The 14,773-nt window shown below is 40.9% G+C and overlaps 2 protein-coding genes across 5 annotated transcripts in view; both read right to left on the reverse strand.

The window, feature by feature from the left end:
• The window catches only part of LOC109990079 (estrogen-related receptor gamma-like), a 33,567-nt gene extending 31,623 nt beyond the window's left edge, over positions 1 to 1,944 (reverse strand). Inside the window, exon 1 of the mRNA XM_020642055.3 lies at positions 1,668 to 1,944. The gene's annotated coding sequence lies outside the window, so the exon portion shown is untranslated. The remainder of the gene's footprint in view (positions 1 to 1,667) is intronic.
• Positions 1,945 to 3,992: 2,048 nt separating this feature from the next.
• gpatch2 (G patch domain containing 2) lies at positions 3,993 to 13,705 on the reverse strand. Of its 4 annotated transcripts, none has more exons than XM_020642032.3 (10): positions 13,497 to 13,705; positions 12,592 to 12,835; positions 11,397 to 11,947; positions 10,979 to 11,043; positions 10,384 to 10,581; positions 9,488 to 9,608; positions 8,896 to 8,935; positions 8,635 to 8,699; positions 8,326 to 8,414; positions 3,993 to 5,530 (listed from the first exon to the last, which is right to left on the reverse strand). In XM_020642032.3, exons 1-10 carry the CDS (start codon positions 13,544 to 13,546, stop codon positions 5,361 to 5,363), a joined length of 1,593 nt encoding a protein of 530 aa, XP_020497688.1. In that variant the 5' UTR covers positions 13,547 to 13,705; the 3' UTR covers positions 3,993 to 5,360. The 4 variants fall into 4 exon arrangements, with proteins under 4 accessions (XP_020497688.1, XP_065819804.1, XP_065819803.1 ...); XM_065963732.1 differs by lacking the exon at positions 13,497 to 13,705 and adding an exon at positions 13,333 to 13,490 and having other exon boundaries at positions 11,400 to 11,947; XM_065963731.1 differs by lacking the exon at positions 13,497 to 13,705 and adding an exon at positions 13,333 to 13,490.
• Between the last annotated feature and the right edge of the window lie 1,068 nt (positions 13,706 to 14,773).

The raw sequence follows: 14,773 nt of genomic DNA on the forward strand, positions 1-14,773 counted from the left end.
GACTTCTTTGGGATCGGATTTTAGAAAAGAAAAGAAAATAAAGTTTGTCAGCTGACTTCAGAGCATAATCTATAGTAATGAGAAACAAGAACATTTACAGAAATGTAGGGGGGTCAGAAGTACAATATTTGTCTTTCAAATGTAGTGGCGTAAAAGTAATATGTTTTCCCCTATAAAAACCTCAAGTAAAGTACACATGCCCAAAATGTAGCTAGGTGCATTACTCAGGTAAATGTACTTTGTAACTATCCAGTACTGTGGAACATTCAGGACAACTAGTTGGTAGCTGTATAGTACATGCTGAGCTTGAGTTGAGTTTCGCGATATTGCTGGCTTCAGTTGTCTTTTTTTGTTTGTTTCCCACTGTTGTGTGTGTCTTCCAGAAACTACATACATGTTTGCAGTGGTATTTGAGAAGATATTAATGTTGCAAAATATGAACCCAGAAACAGTCACCATTTCTGACTCCTCCTCCTCCTCCTCCTGCAAACCCCCTCCCACTAAGTAGGGAGAGCGTGTCAGACACAGATAATGCCACGCTGTGAGGTGTGTGTGTAAAAGGTAAGTTCCTGATAATGTTAGGGCTTGAACATCCTGAAATCATCTCCAAAATGTCAGGAGTTCATGTGTAAAGGGCTAAAGAGGCGTCATCATTAATATAGTCTGTTTAACCAGCTAGTTTTAGGGACTTAAGATGTTTCTCTAAAAGTCACACATGTAAAAACAAAATGTTCTAAATCTAAATTTTACATACGTTTCTCACAGCCTTTTCTAACAATGCTTATAAGTTAGTTACAACCTTTGAACCTTAGTTGTGCCTCTGATTGGGTAGACAGCCATAGTAGTTGATCTGGTGACCTGAGGTGACCAATCAGAATTCAGGGGGGGCTATGCCACCCTTGGTCACCCCCTGGAAACACCACTGCTACTGTTGGTAAATGTCACACCAGACCTGTTGTCTTATTTGCCTCAATCTCCTGTCCTTCTCATCACCCTACAAACCCCCCCCCCCCCCCCCAAAAAAAAAAAAAAAAAAAAAAGCTTTTAGGGGTCCTTTCATGCTAACCTCATCTTCCAGGTATCACTCAGCCAGTTAGCCACACTTAGCACAGTCAACTGATTTCTGGCCATGCCAAGGTACACTGGTCAAAATGTAATTTTCTGCAAGATTACACATGATAATGACTCGCTTTGGAGGGTTGCCAAGAACGATGACTTCCAATTATAGATGCATAAGTATCGATCTGTCAGCAGATGCAGTAAGAAGAAAAGCAAGCGAGATACAGTAATGTTATGTTTAGTGACACATACAATGACAAACATACACAGACACAGTGGAAGATGCTGCAGATACACCAAATAGCTGAACAATTGCTTAACTGCTTACAAAGTGCTACAGAGGCTTAAAAGCAGGTGTTGATGGAAGCCAATAAAATGCCTGAGAGATGAGTTCACCTGGGGGGAGAGTAAAGCCTTCACCTGGTATGACACACACACATACACACACACACACCCACACACACAGTTTCCATTCAAACCCCATACCAGACTGTTTCCAAGCAGAAAAGAAACACAAACACACTGGTCCTTCCCCTTCAATTAAAATAAAACCTTCCTGCATATACTTTTCCCCTTTGCTCGTCTTAAAGGTTTTGCTCAGTACTCACTGTCAGGTTCATCCACTGGCTGGCTGGATGGTCGGTTCTTTCACTCTCCACAGCTGCAGTCAGTCAGTCAGTCTCAAGGACAAACGCTCCGGCTCTCCTTGCCTCCGGTCTCTGAGGCTCAGCGATGCAGCAGTGCTCAACCACACACTCCAAACACACACAAATATAATAAACACACACACTGCCTTCTTTCTCTCTTCTCCAGTGTTGAGTTTACCTACATACCTGCCTTGCTGGCTCGCAGGGGAGTCCTGAGAGAGTGTGTCTGACAGAAAGTGTGTCTAAGAGAGAGGGGATGCTGCTGGGAGGGTGAGGAGTGGGTGAGGAGGATGGGGGGGGGGGGGGGGTGCAGACTGAGGGGGGGGGCGGGGGGGGAGAGAGGAGGACACATCCAGCGCTCCCTTATATGCAGAGGGAGGAGGTGAGGAGTAGAGGGGAGGGGTGGGGGAGACAGAAAGCTCCTGTATTCCCATAGATACAGAGGAGGGATTTCTATTGCAGCCTTGCAACGATGGGAGAGAGAGGGAGCGGAACGGAACGGGGGAGACAGAGAGAGCGCATCATATTTCAGGGATGTTGAGTCAGCATGTGAATGTGATGCATGTGTTGATGTAGAGCTGGAAATATTTAGAGGGCACGTTCTCACAGGAAGTTATGTATTAAAGCTTGCATCATAAAGAAGAAGCAGAGAGTCTCTTAGAATCACAATGAATAGAAAGTTCCGTTAGTTTGAAACGTCATGAACCAAAACAACAGGCCAAAACTCTATAATGCTCATTTAAAGCCATTAATTGGCTTCACTCAAAAGAGCCTTACTGCACACTTAAACAAAGAATGACACATTTCAAAGTTTCTATGTTTTTGTTTAGAAAGGTAAAGGCTGCGCTGAAAAACTTTCATAACCTGAAGTCAATGTAAAGACACTCTCCCTCTCTCTTCGACCTTTTACTGTATATCTTTATTTAATTGTCAATCATTGAAACTTAATATTGTTTTCCTTTTTTCAAATAACTTTAATTACCCTATTTCTTTTTCTTTTGGATTTACTTGCTTTTTCTCACTCCTCCATTTCTGATCTTCCTGTGCTTTTCCTCCAGTGTTGAAGTATCAAAGTATTATGAAATTCCAGCTGTTGGAAGAGGGAAGAGTGAATGGGATATGGATGTGCCCTGTATATTTTGTACATCATACAGACTTTAACTTAACAAATACTTGTGTATATTTGTTCAAAAACAACAACTTTATGTAAAACATATTCTGTCTAAGTGGCTGTAATAGAAAAGCCAGTGTGATAATTTGATTGACTTTTTATTTGTCTTTCATGGAGTTGTATCAAGTTTATTTCTCAAAATGTACTGCCAAGTTCACTTCCTCTTTATGGCTATTAAATCACCATTTTAAAGGAAGGCGTCAACATTTTGGAAATTAACGAATTTTGCATAAGAGTTGGAGGAAACTCTTGATACCACTCTGCATTTTGATTTGAAGCTGGTGCCAGTAGCTAGTTAGTTCAGCAATAAAAGTGGAAACTGGGGAGGTGGGGGCAGCTGGCCTGGCTTGATCCAAAGGTAAGCTCAAACACACTGAGGAAGAGCATGCCGGCTCAAAACCTAACTTGTTAATAAATCCTTCAACAGGAGCTCCTTGGTGTGCGGATCGTTTTGGCCTCTTTTCATCATTTCTTCTTTTTTTTTTAGATCCAGCACCCACTGAGGGATGTGCATGACTTTTGTGATTTTTCAAACTCAAACACTAACACATGAATGGTAATCCCTTAATCCATACAAAAGTCAAAGTGTAAAAATCAAAAAAAAAAATTTAAGCTATAATTTTAAGCTACAATTTCAAACCATATTAACAAGAAAATATAAGAGAATTAAACTCTGAAGTGCTGGTAAGGGATCTCTATTAAATCATACAGAGTAGCTCGATGCTGTTTTCTCCCATCAAAGCTAAATATCTGCTAGCTGTAATTCAGAAAAGTATTAATCCATTTATTTAATTTACAGCTACAAAGAGAATATGCACTTCTAAAAAAAAATCAGACAGTTCTTGTCAGGGCGATCATCCAAACTATTTTGGTGAATATAAAAAAATGTTATTGAATGTCTTGGACTCTGTGGTGTGATATTTGACTGAAAAATGAACGATCATTGTATCCTATATTCCGTTCTGATGACAGAGGGTGGGGGTCGGAGGGGGGAGGTGGGGGGGGGACTGGACTAACATTCAAATAGTCCAGGCAGTCTCAGTTTAATTCTTGTTTCTGTCACTAAGCCTATGTCTGCTTACATTGATTTGAAACACAAGAGCAGAGGAGACAAATATAGTTCAAGTACAACTTCCTGCACATGTTTTTATTCTTGATTTCATTTGTTCCAACAGCTTGATCTCACCACCTACACTTAAAGTTACTTCAAATCTTAAGTGAGGACAATATATGGTTGCTGACATTATCTGGAAATCTAATGCCACAATAAACAATAACACGATCAAATAAATGACAATGGGTAAAATAAAAATTAAACACTTCTATTTTTTTTATTGGTACGTAGTCAAAGGCTCTGCATAGTCCAAAACGTGTTTTCCCCACGGCCTGGTTGCTACTCTCTCTGAGCGAGAAGAGAGTCTGATATTACTGAAGTTAAAACACAGGTTGACTTTAAATGCATATTATGACAGCAATCCTTCGTTCGTTTAACATTTAAAATGAATGTAAACACCGACATTTTCTTTTAATTTTCTGTATAACACTTGAATTTCCAAACCTTGTTTTTAAAACTTGAAACATTTTGTGATCTTAGGCTCGTATTGTTAAATCATAACATACTGCTCGTCAGTGGGTTATGGTAGCCTGATCCATTTTTAGGTTGTAGTCCTAAAACGTCCACAGAAAGACTTTCCTTCACGTGTCTAGACTTTTCTCAGAAAACCTCAGCAGCAGCTCCAACAGCACATGCAGACACAAGCGGTTGTAAATGAGAGGAAAATTTGGTTTGGATTTTTTATCTTGTTAGTTTTTCTGATAGATAAAAACACTCTGATGACATTACTTCAACTATTAAATGAAAAATAAAATATTGGAAAATCATCCAGATATTCCAACACACATTCATACAGTGTATCTGAACTTCATTACATAAAAAATAACCTAGAATCAATCTTGATGTATGACCTACTGAAATAGTCTTCCACAATTCCTGTGTAATATGAGACAAAACCATTCATCTTCAATGCATTAACTTTGACTGCTAACTGAAAACAAACCACACTCTTGTCACTGGTTACATGAACCCTGGTTTCTATCTGAAATAGTATCATCTGAGGTAACAAGGCTGATGCAGCATTCCAGCCTCACACATTAAACATGAGGCATCAAAGTCAGTCATGGAGCTTTAGGAGAATTAGGGAGTTTTTTTCCCCTGCTTAATTTTAGGCTTTTACTTTTTCCTGGTCATTCTCTGTGTTTGTGTGAACAGATATCACTGTTTCCCCAATATGGGAAAGTTTCTTTTTAATCACAGACTCTGTTGAAGAGTCTCATTCCTTCCCTTCTTAAGGATTCACATGCCTGGATTATCCTGGATCTTTTTTTTAATTCCATCGTTCTCTCCCCTGAGCAGCACATTATCTTGTAGCTCTTTTGGTCTCCTGTGGCAGACTGTTACAGTTTAAGGATCCAGAGACCAGTTGTCAGTTGAAACCCAGACCTGTGCCTTTGGGTCTCTGTGAAGCCCGGATCGGCTCTGTGATACCCCTGCCCTCTGGACCCAGGCCCATCCCCGGGCTCCAGCCCATGCTCTGCATCATGCGGCTCCCCATGTTCGAGTCTGGGATTGGAGGCGCGTTCTCCCCGACCACGCCTGAAGAGAGAGGTGACAGGTTAGAAAAGAGGACGTCAAAAATTATAATAAGCTTCAAATAAATTAAAGTTGTTTTGTGATAAGGCCCTGACGCACCAAGCAGACGGCAAAGAACTAGTGGCGAGGAAGGCCGCCTGTGGCGTCGGCGCACAACGCCTTTTGTCTTGGCCAAAAAGTCGCACTAGAACACAACGGGTAGCGACAGGCGACGGTCTCCTTGGTGTGTCAGGGCCTACATACTGAGAACTTCTAACTCTTTTACTAGAGGCTGGACAATCACATCAGTTGGTCATCTACAAGTACTCCTCTTTTCAGGAAGTTGAACCATGTTTTGTAAACATCAACAGGGGTTGAAAAGCAGCCATCATATGTGAGATTTGAAAGAAAACCAAAGAATTTGGGTAAGGCCAACAGCAGATGTCAAACCTAAAGGATTCATATTTGACATTTAAAAGACAAACACAATCAAATGTATCCTTATTAAATATATTGTACATGTTGCACTGAGGGACAGAAGAGGTGTGGTCAAAGAAAGATTTTGTTTTGGTCTGAGAGACTGGTGCTGAAGTAGGACATCTACTCTGAAAGTGGCATATTGTACCTTTAATTGATTTATTGAAAACAATGCCCCTGATGGCCTTGACCATTAAACAGGAAAATAGACAACACATACAGAATGAAGAGAGTACTTTTCATTAAAGGAGCAATATGTGACTCTGACACCTAGTGTTTAAAATTGGCACTGCAGTCCAAGTTCAAAGCATCGTAAAGAGCTGTCTCTCCCCCACCCCCCTCATCCCCAGAGCTAAAGAGCCAAGCAGGTTGCCATGTCGCCGACACTGAAGCTTCAGTGTTTAGCCAGCTCTGCTATGGCCTTGAAACCTTTTTCTGCGTTCTAACCTCTCTCCATTTTTCAAAAGCATCTTCAATATTTAACCACGTTTCTGCTCGTGGAGCTTATTAGAAAAATGCAGAGGCTTTTCAGGTCAGGTAGAATCATTTATCTGAACCAGTTATTCTGGACTGGAGTCAAAACTTAGAAGGAGGTCATTTGGCTGCTGCATTGTTGTCAGAGAAGCCAGTATTTGAACAGAGCATGTTTTCTTAATGTCTGATTATACAGTGAGGTCATTTTAGGATTTAATTTATGAGAAACTTTACATATTTTGTCCCTCTAACATATTGCTCCTTTAAACCTCCCAACAGTTAACGCTACAACTCATCAATTAGCCCACCAACAGATATAAATCTATCAAGCAATTTTGGATTTGCTTATTTAACCTTTTTTTGCACAATTTTAAATGGCACATGTTCAGATTAAGGTAAAATCATCTACAAAATAAACATATTGTAGGAATGGTTAGTTAGCTCTCAACTTGTAATGGGCTTGTTATTCAAAATATTGATATAGAAAATAATTTAGGGTGCAGGTCTAGTGGCAGTGTTGTTACGTTTTTAAGAGTTGTAATTTAGAAGTTTTGAGTTAAAATGTTGATTCTTGTTTTCAAGTCATTTAGTGTTTCTGTTTACCGTCTAGTGCTGCCTCTATGTAAACATCTGTAAGACTTTGTGCACCGAAGGCCCTCCTCCGTTGACATCATCACTCCATTATTATTGCCGTGCTACATCTAACTAATGTAATCACGTAATCAAGTTAACCATATTTCCAGACATATAGCACACCCACATTTTTCTGGCCCAGACAGTGATCATTCTGTCCACGCTCTTCCTGGAAGTTCTCGGTCCAGTCGCAGAGACCGACCCGTTACCCTTCTTAATCCCGTCTTTATTTGTATGCAGCAGCAGGAGGAGATGCCTGCGCAATTACACACTTGATTGTTGAGTCCCGGGCTGGTTCAAGCCAAACTGTCAGGACGTGAATTTGGCTGCCCTCGCGTTCGCCCTGCTGTGAGATCAGCACCTGGTGTTCCTAAGCACTGCACTTGTGTCTGAAGCCAGTATCTAATGTGCTTCCGTTGGTGATGTTTTGCCAATCGAGTCACCTCAGACTGTAAAAATGTATGCAGCTGATTTTTTTTTTTTTTTTAAATCTGCCCTCCCTCCTTCTTTCTTATATTTTAGCCTAGTTGTGTTTTGGGTCAGGGGAACAGAAAAGAAAGATCGACACAAACCAGCGTAACAGACAACAAACTGCAACTTGTCCTTATCGGGTATCAAATTCTGGGGTCTGAATTAAAGTTCTGATGGATCAAATAGCCATTTTCCAGACTAAACATATAAAAATTGTAGTTTTACCTTACAGCAATCAGCTTAGCTACCTCACTCCTCCTCTTCCTAAAGCATTAACTAGCCCAGAGGAATAAGTGTATTCTACTTGGGAGGGGTTGGGGGGGGGGGGGGTTCACAAGTGTTGCTGGTTAAAAGCTTATCCAGTATCTCTGCTCTGACAGCAATACTAGCCAGCTGACTCTTGTCCAACAAAGCTTAGGAGGAAAAGGGGTTAAGAGCTAAAGCAGGGTTTAATAAATAGAGGAGGAGGAGGAGGAGGTGAGGGGTAGAAAGGATGCAATATGAAAGATGAAGGACTCCCTTCTCTCAATGAATTCCTTTTTTAAAACGTGTACCTAACTTTTTCATCCCAGTCCCTTGTGTTTACATCAGTATATGTGCAAGACAGAAGGAAATGAGGAAAGCAGGCTGGTGAGCACACTGACCCCAGACAAGAGGGGGGAGGAAAACAAGTGAGAAAGTGAGAGCCAAAAATACAATAAAAGGGACGGTTGGTAAAAAGTGCCAGATGGTGTGTGAGATGTAGCGAGGTGTGTGTCCAATACCTGAGGGGGCTCCGGCACAGAGGGGGGCTGCTTTTCGCCTCCGCTTGACATCCCCTGTACACAGAGAGCCCAGGTGCCCGCTGGTCTGTCTGCAAAACCAGCCAGGCAAGAAGAAAGTATGTAGGCATTCATTTTATCCCAAATAACACTTTGGAAAGTATTTGTTAAAGAAGTATATCATTACATATTGTGAAACTAAAGGAGAGTTGTGTCTGCAGGAGAAAAAAAAAACTAAAGCAAGCACGAAAGGAAATGAATATGATTCTGGTCATAAATCATCTGAGTTTTTAGTTAAACTGTTGTTTTCACCTGCTGGCTGTTTTTACTGAACAGCTTCTGCGATGCCCTCTGTCTGACCGCGGGTCCCAGTGCAACTGAAGTGCCAGTGAGGTAGAGGAGAGGGAGAACAAAACTCAGTGCTCAAGCAGTCAGCACGTTATGCTTGCAATAAAACAAAACACTACTCTGTGTGACACCAACCACAGTGGGTCTCTGACGGGTATCAAAAACTGAACCTTTGCATTTCTTCATTTTAACATGAATAAAACAAAGTCAAGAAATGTGGCTCACCTGTCCGTGGTCTCTCCTTGAGCCAGAGCTAAACCAAGGCCTGTTACGGATGAAATAGTGTCAATCAAGCCCTCGAAGTCCCACCAAGACAGCAATCCACAGAGCAAAGAGCTACTAACTTGTTCAGAACAGAAACTCTCAGAGAGCCTATTAGACTTTAACTTGGTAACTTTACTTGTATTTGAACAGTAAATTGATTCAAGTGTAAAACTTTTCAAAGATCTGTGTGCACTTGACCAAAAACTGAGACAAATGTGAAATAATATAAAAAATGATTGAATAGAGGCGCCTGTATTATAGTGGTTGGTGTGTGCGCCCGATGTACAAAGGCCATAGTCCTCTAAGCGGGCAGAACGGGTTCGAATCTGACCTGTGGCTCCTTTCCTGCACTTCGTTCCCCACTCTCTCTCCCCCTGATTTTGGAGTCTATCCACTACCCTATCTCTAAATAAAAGCAAAAAAAAAAAAAAAAAACATAACTTAAAAGAAAATGATAGAATAAAAACTGTAGTTCAGAGGGAATGTAAAATAGCGAGTGCCACTCTGAGCTTTCATGTCTATTGTTAACTCATTTCGAAAGATGTGAACTCACTCATGGGAGTCTTGGCTCTGTCTGCCCAGTCTGTCATGAAAGCTTTGGCTGGAGCCACCCTGCAGCCCCGCCTCAGACGCCTGCTGGTTTCCATGGAGACGACTCAGCCTAGCCTGAAACCCTGACAGACACATTCAAGACATGATTCATCAGATAAACTAGATTAATGTGTTTATTATTGAACAGAGACATGACTGGCATGTGGCATCAGACAAAATTAAACACACACACATCCACTCACATTTTAGTGTGTGGTTGTCCTGAAATTCTCCTTATTTAGCAATTTTATCAGCGTATTAACCCCCTTCTTTGATAATGTGTTTTCAAGATTTAGACATGATTCACGTTGGTTATCTCTTCACGTTGGAAAATACAGAATAATACCTGATTTAAACATTATATTTAAACTTAAAATATATTTGGCAACTGAGTCCAACTAGTTTCTCTGTGACAACATAGGTAGGGGTGATTTAGGATATCAGTCAGCAAGAGCAAGACACAAGATCCAGCTTGATTGAATCCTGCCTGCTGATGCACAACAAGGATGCTATAAATTATGTCATTTGTACTTTATTCATGTACATTCATGTTTCCTGCATGTTGTACAGCATTTCAAAGCCATAGTAAGGAGATGTTTTACTTAGAATTACCCTACAACAGCACTTAAAAGCTATACTGTTGAACTTTGCATTCATCCGTCTCCATGTGAAGTGTTTGCCACCTGCTGGACATGAGTGAGACTGCAACAACATTGTATAATGCAGTGTATGTCACTGTTGATAATATATTTTTATTTCAATACATAATAAAATACATTTCCAAAAGACATTATTTGCCAGTGTGTCTGAGATTCTTTTGAAATATTATACATATAATCAGGCTTTGTTCACCCCTACCTCTCTGTGCTGCAGGGCTCATGAGGGGAAATGATCCGGTGAGGATGCTGTTGAACACAGGGTCGGCTAGGTCCAGCTCCTCTGACCCAGTCTCCCTCTCCCACCAGGGAACCACTCCTGCAATCCCACAGGCACCTCCAGGTGCTGACCCAGTCCCGGGCTCCCCCTCGTAGAACCAGTCACTCTGCTCGTCATCAGCTGGAAGAGAGAGGAGAGAGGATCCTGAGTACTTTTTAAAATCATCGTTTCGCTTTAAAGTGGTTGTTTGATGGAAGCCCCTCTGTCTTAATCTATACAGAACAAACTGATCCAATGAAAAAAAAACTATAAAGTTCTTGCTGACACATGACAAGTTCTGTCTGTCGGTCTGTCTCTGTTAAAAAGCAATTCACCTGAAGTGAGCACTCATGTATTAAAAAGAAAAATGTAAACAGAATGAGGACAAAGAGTTTGACAGTTTAATAGAAGATGTTGTTTCAATGCATTTGTTGATATTCCAACAACTACAGAAATGTTGAGCCCAAACTTCCATATCAACACGTGTATGCCAAAATTGTGGATTCTATCAATAATGTTATTACGTCTGAGTCAGTACCTTGCCTTCCCTCATCATTGGTGTAGAGGCCTCCGTCACTGCTGTTACTGACACTGCTTGTCTCACTAAAAAAAGACATTAAAAAGGTCAATAAATCAATCACTGTCTCACAGAAGAAATCTTGGCTTGACCCAAAAAAAAAGGATCATTATTCCTGTAGTTTTTTATACTTGTGCCCATAAGCTCTCTGAATGTTGTCTTTCCTACAAAAGCCTTTTTTTCATGTTCAAAAAAAGCAAAGGTTTCTAAATTTAAATCAAATTTAACAGAGATAAATTATATGGCAGCTTATAATGCGTGAGTGAAACAAACAAAACAGTGTACATATTTGACAGTCATAGACAGAAGAGAGTTCTTCCTTACCTGTCGTCCTTCATTGTCACACACGCTCATATATAGAAAAAGTCAAAACACTAACCACCTGTCACTCATGTCTTCATCCGAGCCCTTTTGTTCCTCCAACTCCATCTTGTCCTTGCACCCTTCTGTTGGAGATGCGATGGGGTCCTCGCTCTCCACCACCACCCCTTCATCTGCAGCCTCCATCCCGAGCCTGTGTGTGGCCAGTTTCCTCTTCTTCACTCTGTTCTTTCCTACCCCTGGCCCGACTGGCCCTCCCCCGCAGAGTTCCATGACACCCCTTCCCTCAGCTGCACCCAGTCTGTGCGGCCTGCTGCCAGGACGGGCTTTGGGGACAGGAGGGGGCCCCAGCATGGTGGAGGAGGGGAGTTCTGCTTCTGCAGGTGGGTCCACAGCCATGCGTTTAACCTTTCGTCTCCGTCTAAGGCTGCGAGTTCCCTCTGCAGACCCCAGGCCACCCAGGTCGTCCGGCCAAAGAGGTCGCTTGTTTCGTCCGGTGTCGGCTGTCAGGAGGGTTCGTCGTTTGGGGCCAAGTTGTTCATCTGAGTCGCTGTTGTCCCGGCCATGGCTGTTGGCAGCAGAGACTCCCCCCGTGCTGGCACGGTAGTCCTGCAATAAATGTCAACGTGGTAATACCAGACTTTCTTTTGCAACAGTGTGAAATGTCTGCTTAGTTCGAAGAAGCAAGTTATTGAAAAATGAACACAACAGCCTGCTCCAGATCTCTGAATTTTCACCTTCAGGAATATTTTTGGTGTTTCAGTCAACAAATAATGAAGAGACACAAAATGGCAATTTAGCCATACAAAATGACTCACTGTATTTACACAAGGAAATCTTTAAATGTGGGGTAACAATGTTCAAGTTTACAATAACAACGATATGAGAGGAATTTAACCAAAAAACATTGAAGCAAGCTTGTCGACTATGATGTATCAAGTCATTATCTTCTAAGTGTGAATACTTCGTGATCATGTTTTGTCTTAATCATTGCTTTTATTTCAGGCGACTGTTAAGATGCTGAGGAAACTGCACTTTATCTATCAGCAATATGACTCATATACTAGGGTCCTGTGTACAAGTAGAACAAAAGAAAAATGTTTTAACTTGCTCCATTTATCAAAAGGAACAAAGACATCAATCTTGAATGACTTCACACTGTCTGAAGTTTGGGTTCAGGGCCTGAAAGCTGGTTTCAGTGACACAAACTGAAAGACCTGAGATGAAAACAACAGTCCCTCAAACCGGCTCACCTTGTGTTCTTCCACACTGGACTCGGACCCCTCGCTGAGATGGCCTGTCTCCCAAGGCGGGTGCGGGTTGTCCGAGCGTCGTTTTCTCCCCCTGCGCTTCCGGGCTTGCCTCTTCAGCAGACAGCCGACAGTCAGTGCATGGTCTCCCCCGTCACCAAAACCACCCCGAGCAGCCTGTTCAGAGCTCTCCTCCAGCGCTGACACCAGATCGTGGACCAGCTCGTCCATCGTCCGGCGAAAGTGCCTCAAGTGTGAGAAAACAAAAAAATAACAAATGATCTCTGACGCAGTTCAGAATAGAGGTGGTGTTTTTTTTTTAGGAGTGTGCATGGTGGTCACGCATGCATTTGATAAAATATGCCTGCATAATGAAGTGACAGGCAAAGGAGTGGAGCAAAACATGCCTAAATGATGACGCTGGGACTTAGCCTAGCTGTGCAGGATGTCAACTAATAGCATTAACAGCGTAGGGATAAGGGCAGTCTCATTTTGAACATGTAATCATTCACATTTTCGCTTCTTTCGTGCAGTATAACTGCGGGCAGCACCCAACGATGTTACTTGCGCTGATACTTAACGTTGATAAATCTTAAGATAGGCTGCGGTGCTGTTTTCGTTTGAATTAGCTCGACTTGTTAGCGTTAGTGTTTTTCTTGCCAGCTGGCGTATTCACCGACAACAAAACGCCCAGCTAGCGCAAAACAAATTACAGTCACAACAATAAAAGACAAGATGCGTTACTTCTTCTGGGTTAGTTTCGCAGGGTAATAACGCTGAACAACACAAATATATGTTGGTAGTGAGATTAGCTTCGCAGCTAACCAGTTAGCGTTAGCCCCCCCTGGCCCGGCTGATTGGACGTGAACAATCATGTTACGTCTCAGAAAACTGCAAAGACCACCTACCAGCCGGTTCCCGCTTTGCCGATGGTTTTAAGATTCGCCGCACGGAACATGAAAGCCGCCAAGTGCCAAATAAACTTAACCAGAAACAACGGACACACTTTTACACAACACACTAACCATCCTGACACAAAAGCTAACGATCAGCGAGCTGAATCAATAAGGCGACAAGAGGAGAGAGGACACCGAGGTATCATGCTGCCTTCAAGTGCTGCAGGATATTCAAGCGTCAGTCAAATATTTTTTGCAAAACACATATAAAACGCTTAAATCGTGTGAATGTATGGAGGACTAAAAGTGCCAAAATTAAATATATAATTAATTAAATCATTAAATGTGTCATCAATTATTTAATATTGGAAATAAATTAACAAATATATAAATAAATATATAATTATTTAAATGTGTAATTAATTATTTAAAATTGGTAATATATAAATAAATAATTTATGAAATACAAAAATAATTAAATAAATGTTTAAATAATTATTTAAAATGTTCATTCATTCTATGTAAAAACACATCTATTTGTTCCACTATTTATTTAATTATTTCATGTTTCCTGCTCCAGCAGTGCATCATGAAATAATTTTACCTGTCATCCTGTCCCATCAAACTCAGTGGGCGGGATTAACGCCGATCGAGTCACAAACCATTGCTTTGGTCTGCAGGGTTGCCAGACTAAGTGGTTTCCCGCCAAACAAACAAAAAATCAAACATGGCAGCAATCACAGAGGATTTAATTAATTAAATAATTATATATTTATTTATATACTTGTTGATTTATTTCCAATATTAAATAATTGATGACACATTTAATTATTTAATTAATTATATATTTATATATTTCATTTTGGCACTTTTAGTCCTCCATATAATTGGGTCTTACTTCGCTCATTTCAACAATGGGTTTGTTGTCGTCATTATTTCTTTTTTAAAATATTTTATTTATACATTTTCAGTTTTATAAACAAACAGCACAGCAACAAAAAAGGCCCCCCTAAGACAAAGAGGAATTAGGAAAAATAAGAAACATAGGGCAGGGCGAAAATAAAGCAAAACAACAACAAAGACATGCTCTTATAGGATATCTTACAATACAGTAAGTCAACATTTTCTTTTTAAAGAATCAGCTCCAACTGTTAAGAGATCACTGTGTGTCTCATTGGCCTAGGACAGTATAAGTACATGGTTTCTATACATATAAGTAGTGTGGACAACTGTTTGCACAAACTTATACAAGCAGAATAAAACTTTAGGTTGTCTTTGATAAGTAAGAC

Source organism: Labrus bergylta, chromosome 15, assembly GCF_963930695.1.
Source record: "Labrus bergylta chromosome 15, fLabBer1.1, whole genome shotgun sequence".
Lineage (NCBI taxonomy): Eukaryota > Metazoa > Chordata > Actinopteri > Labriformes > Labridae > Labrus > Labrus bergylta.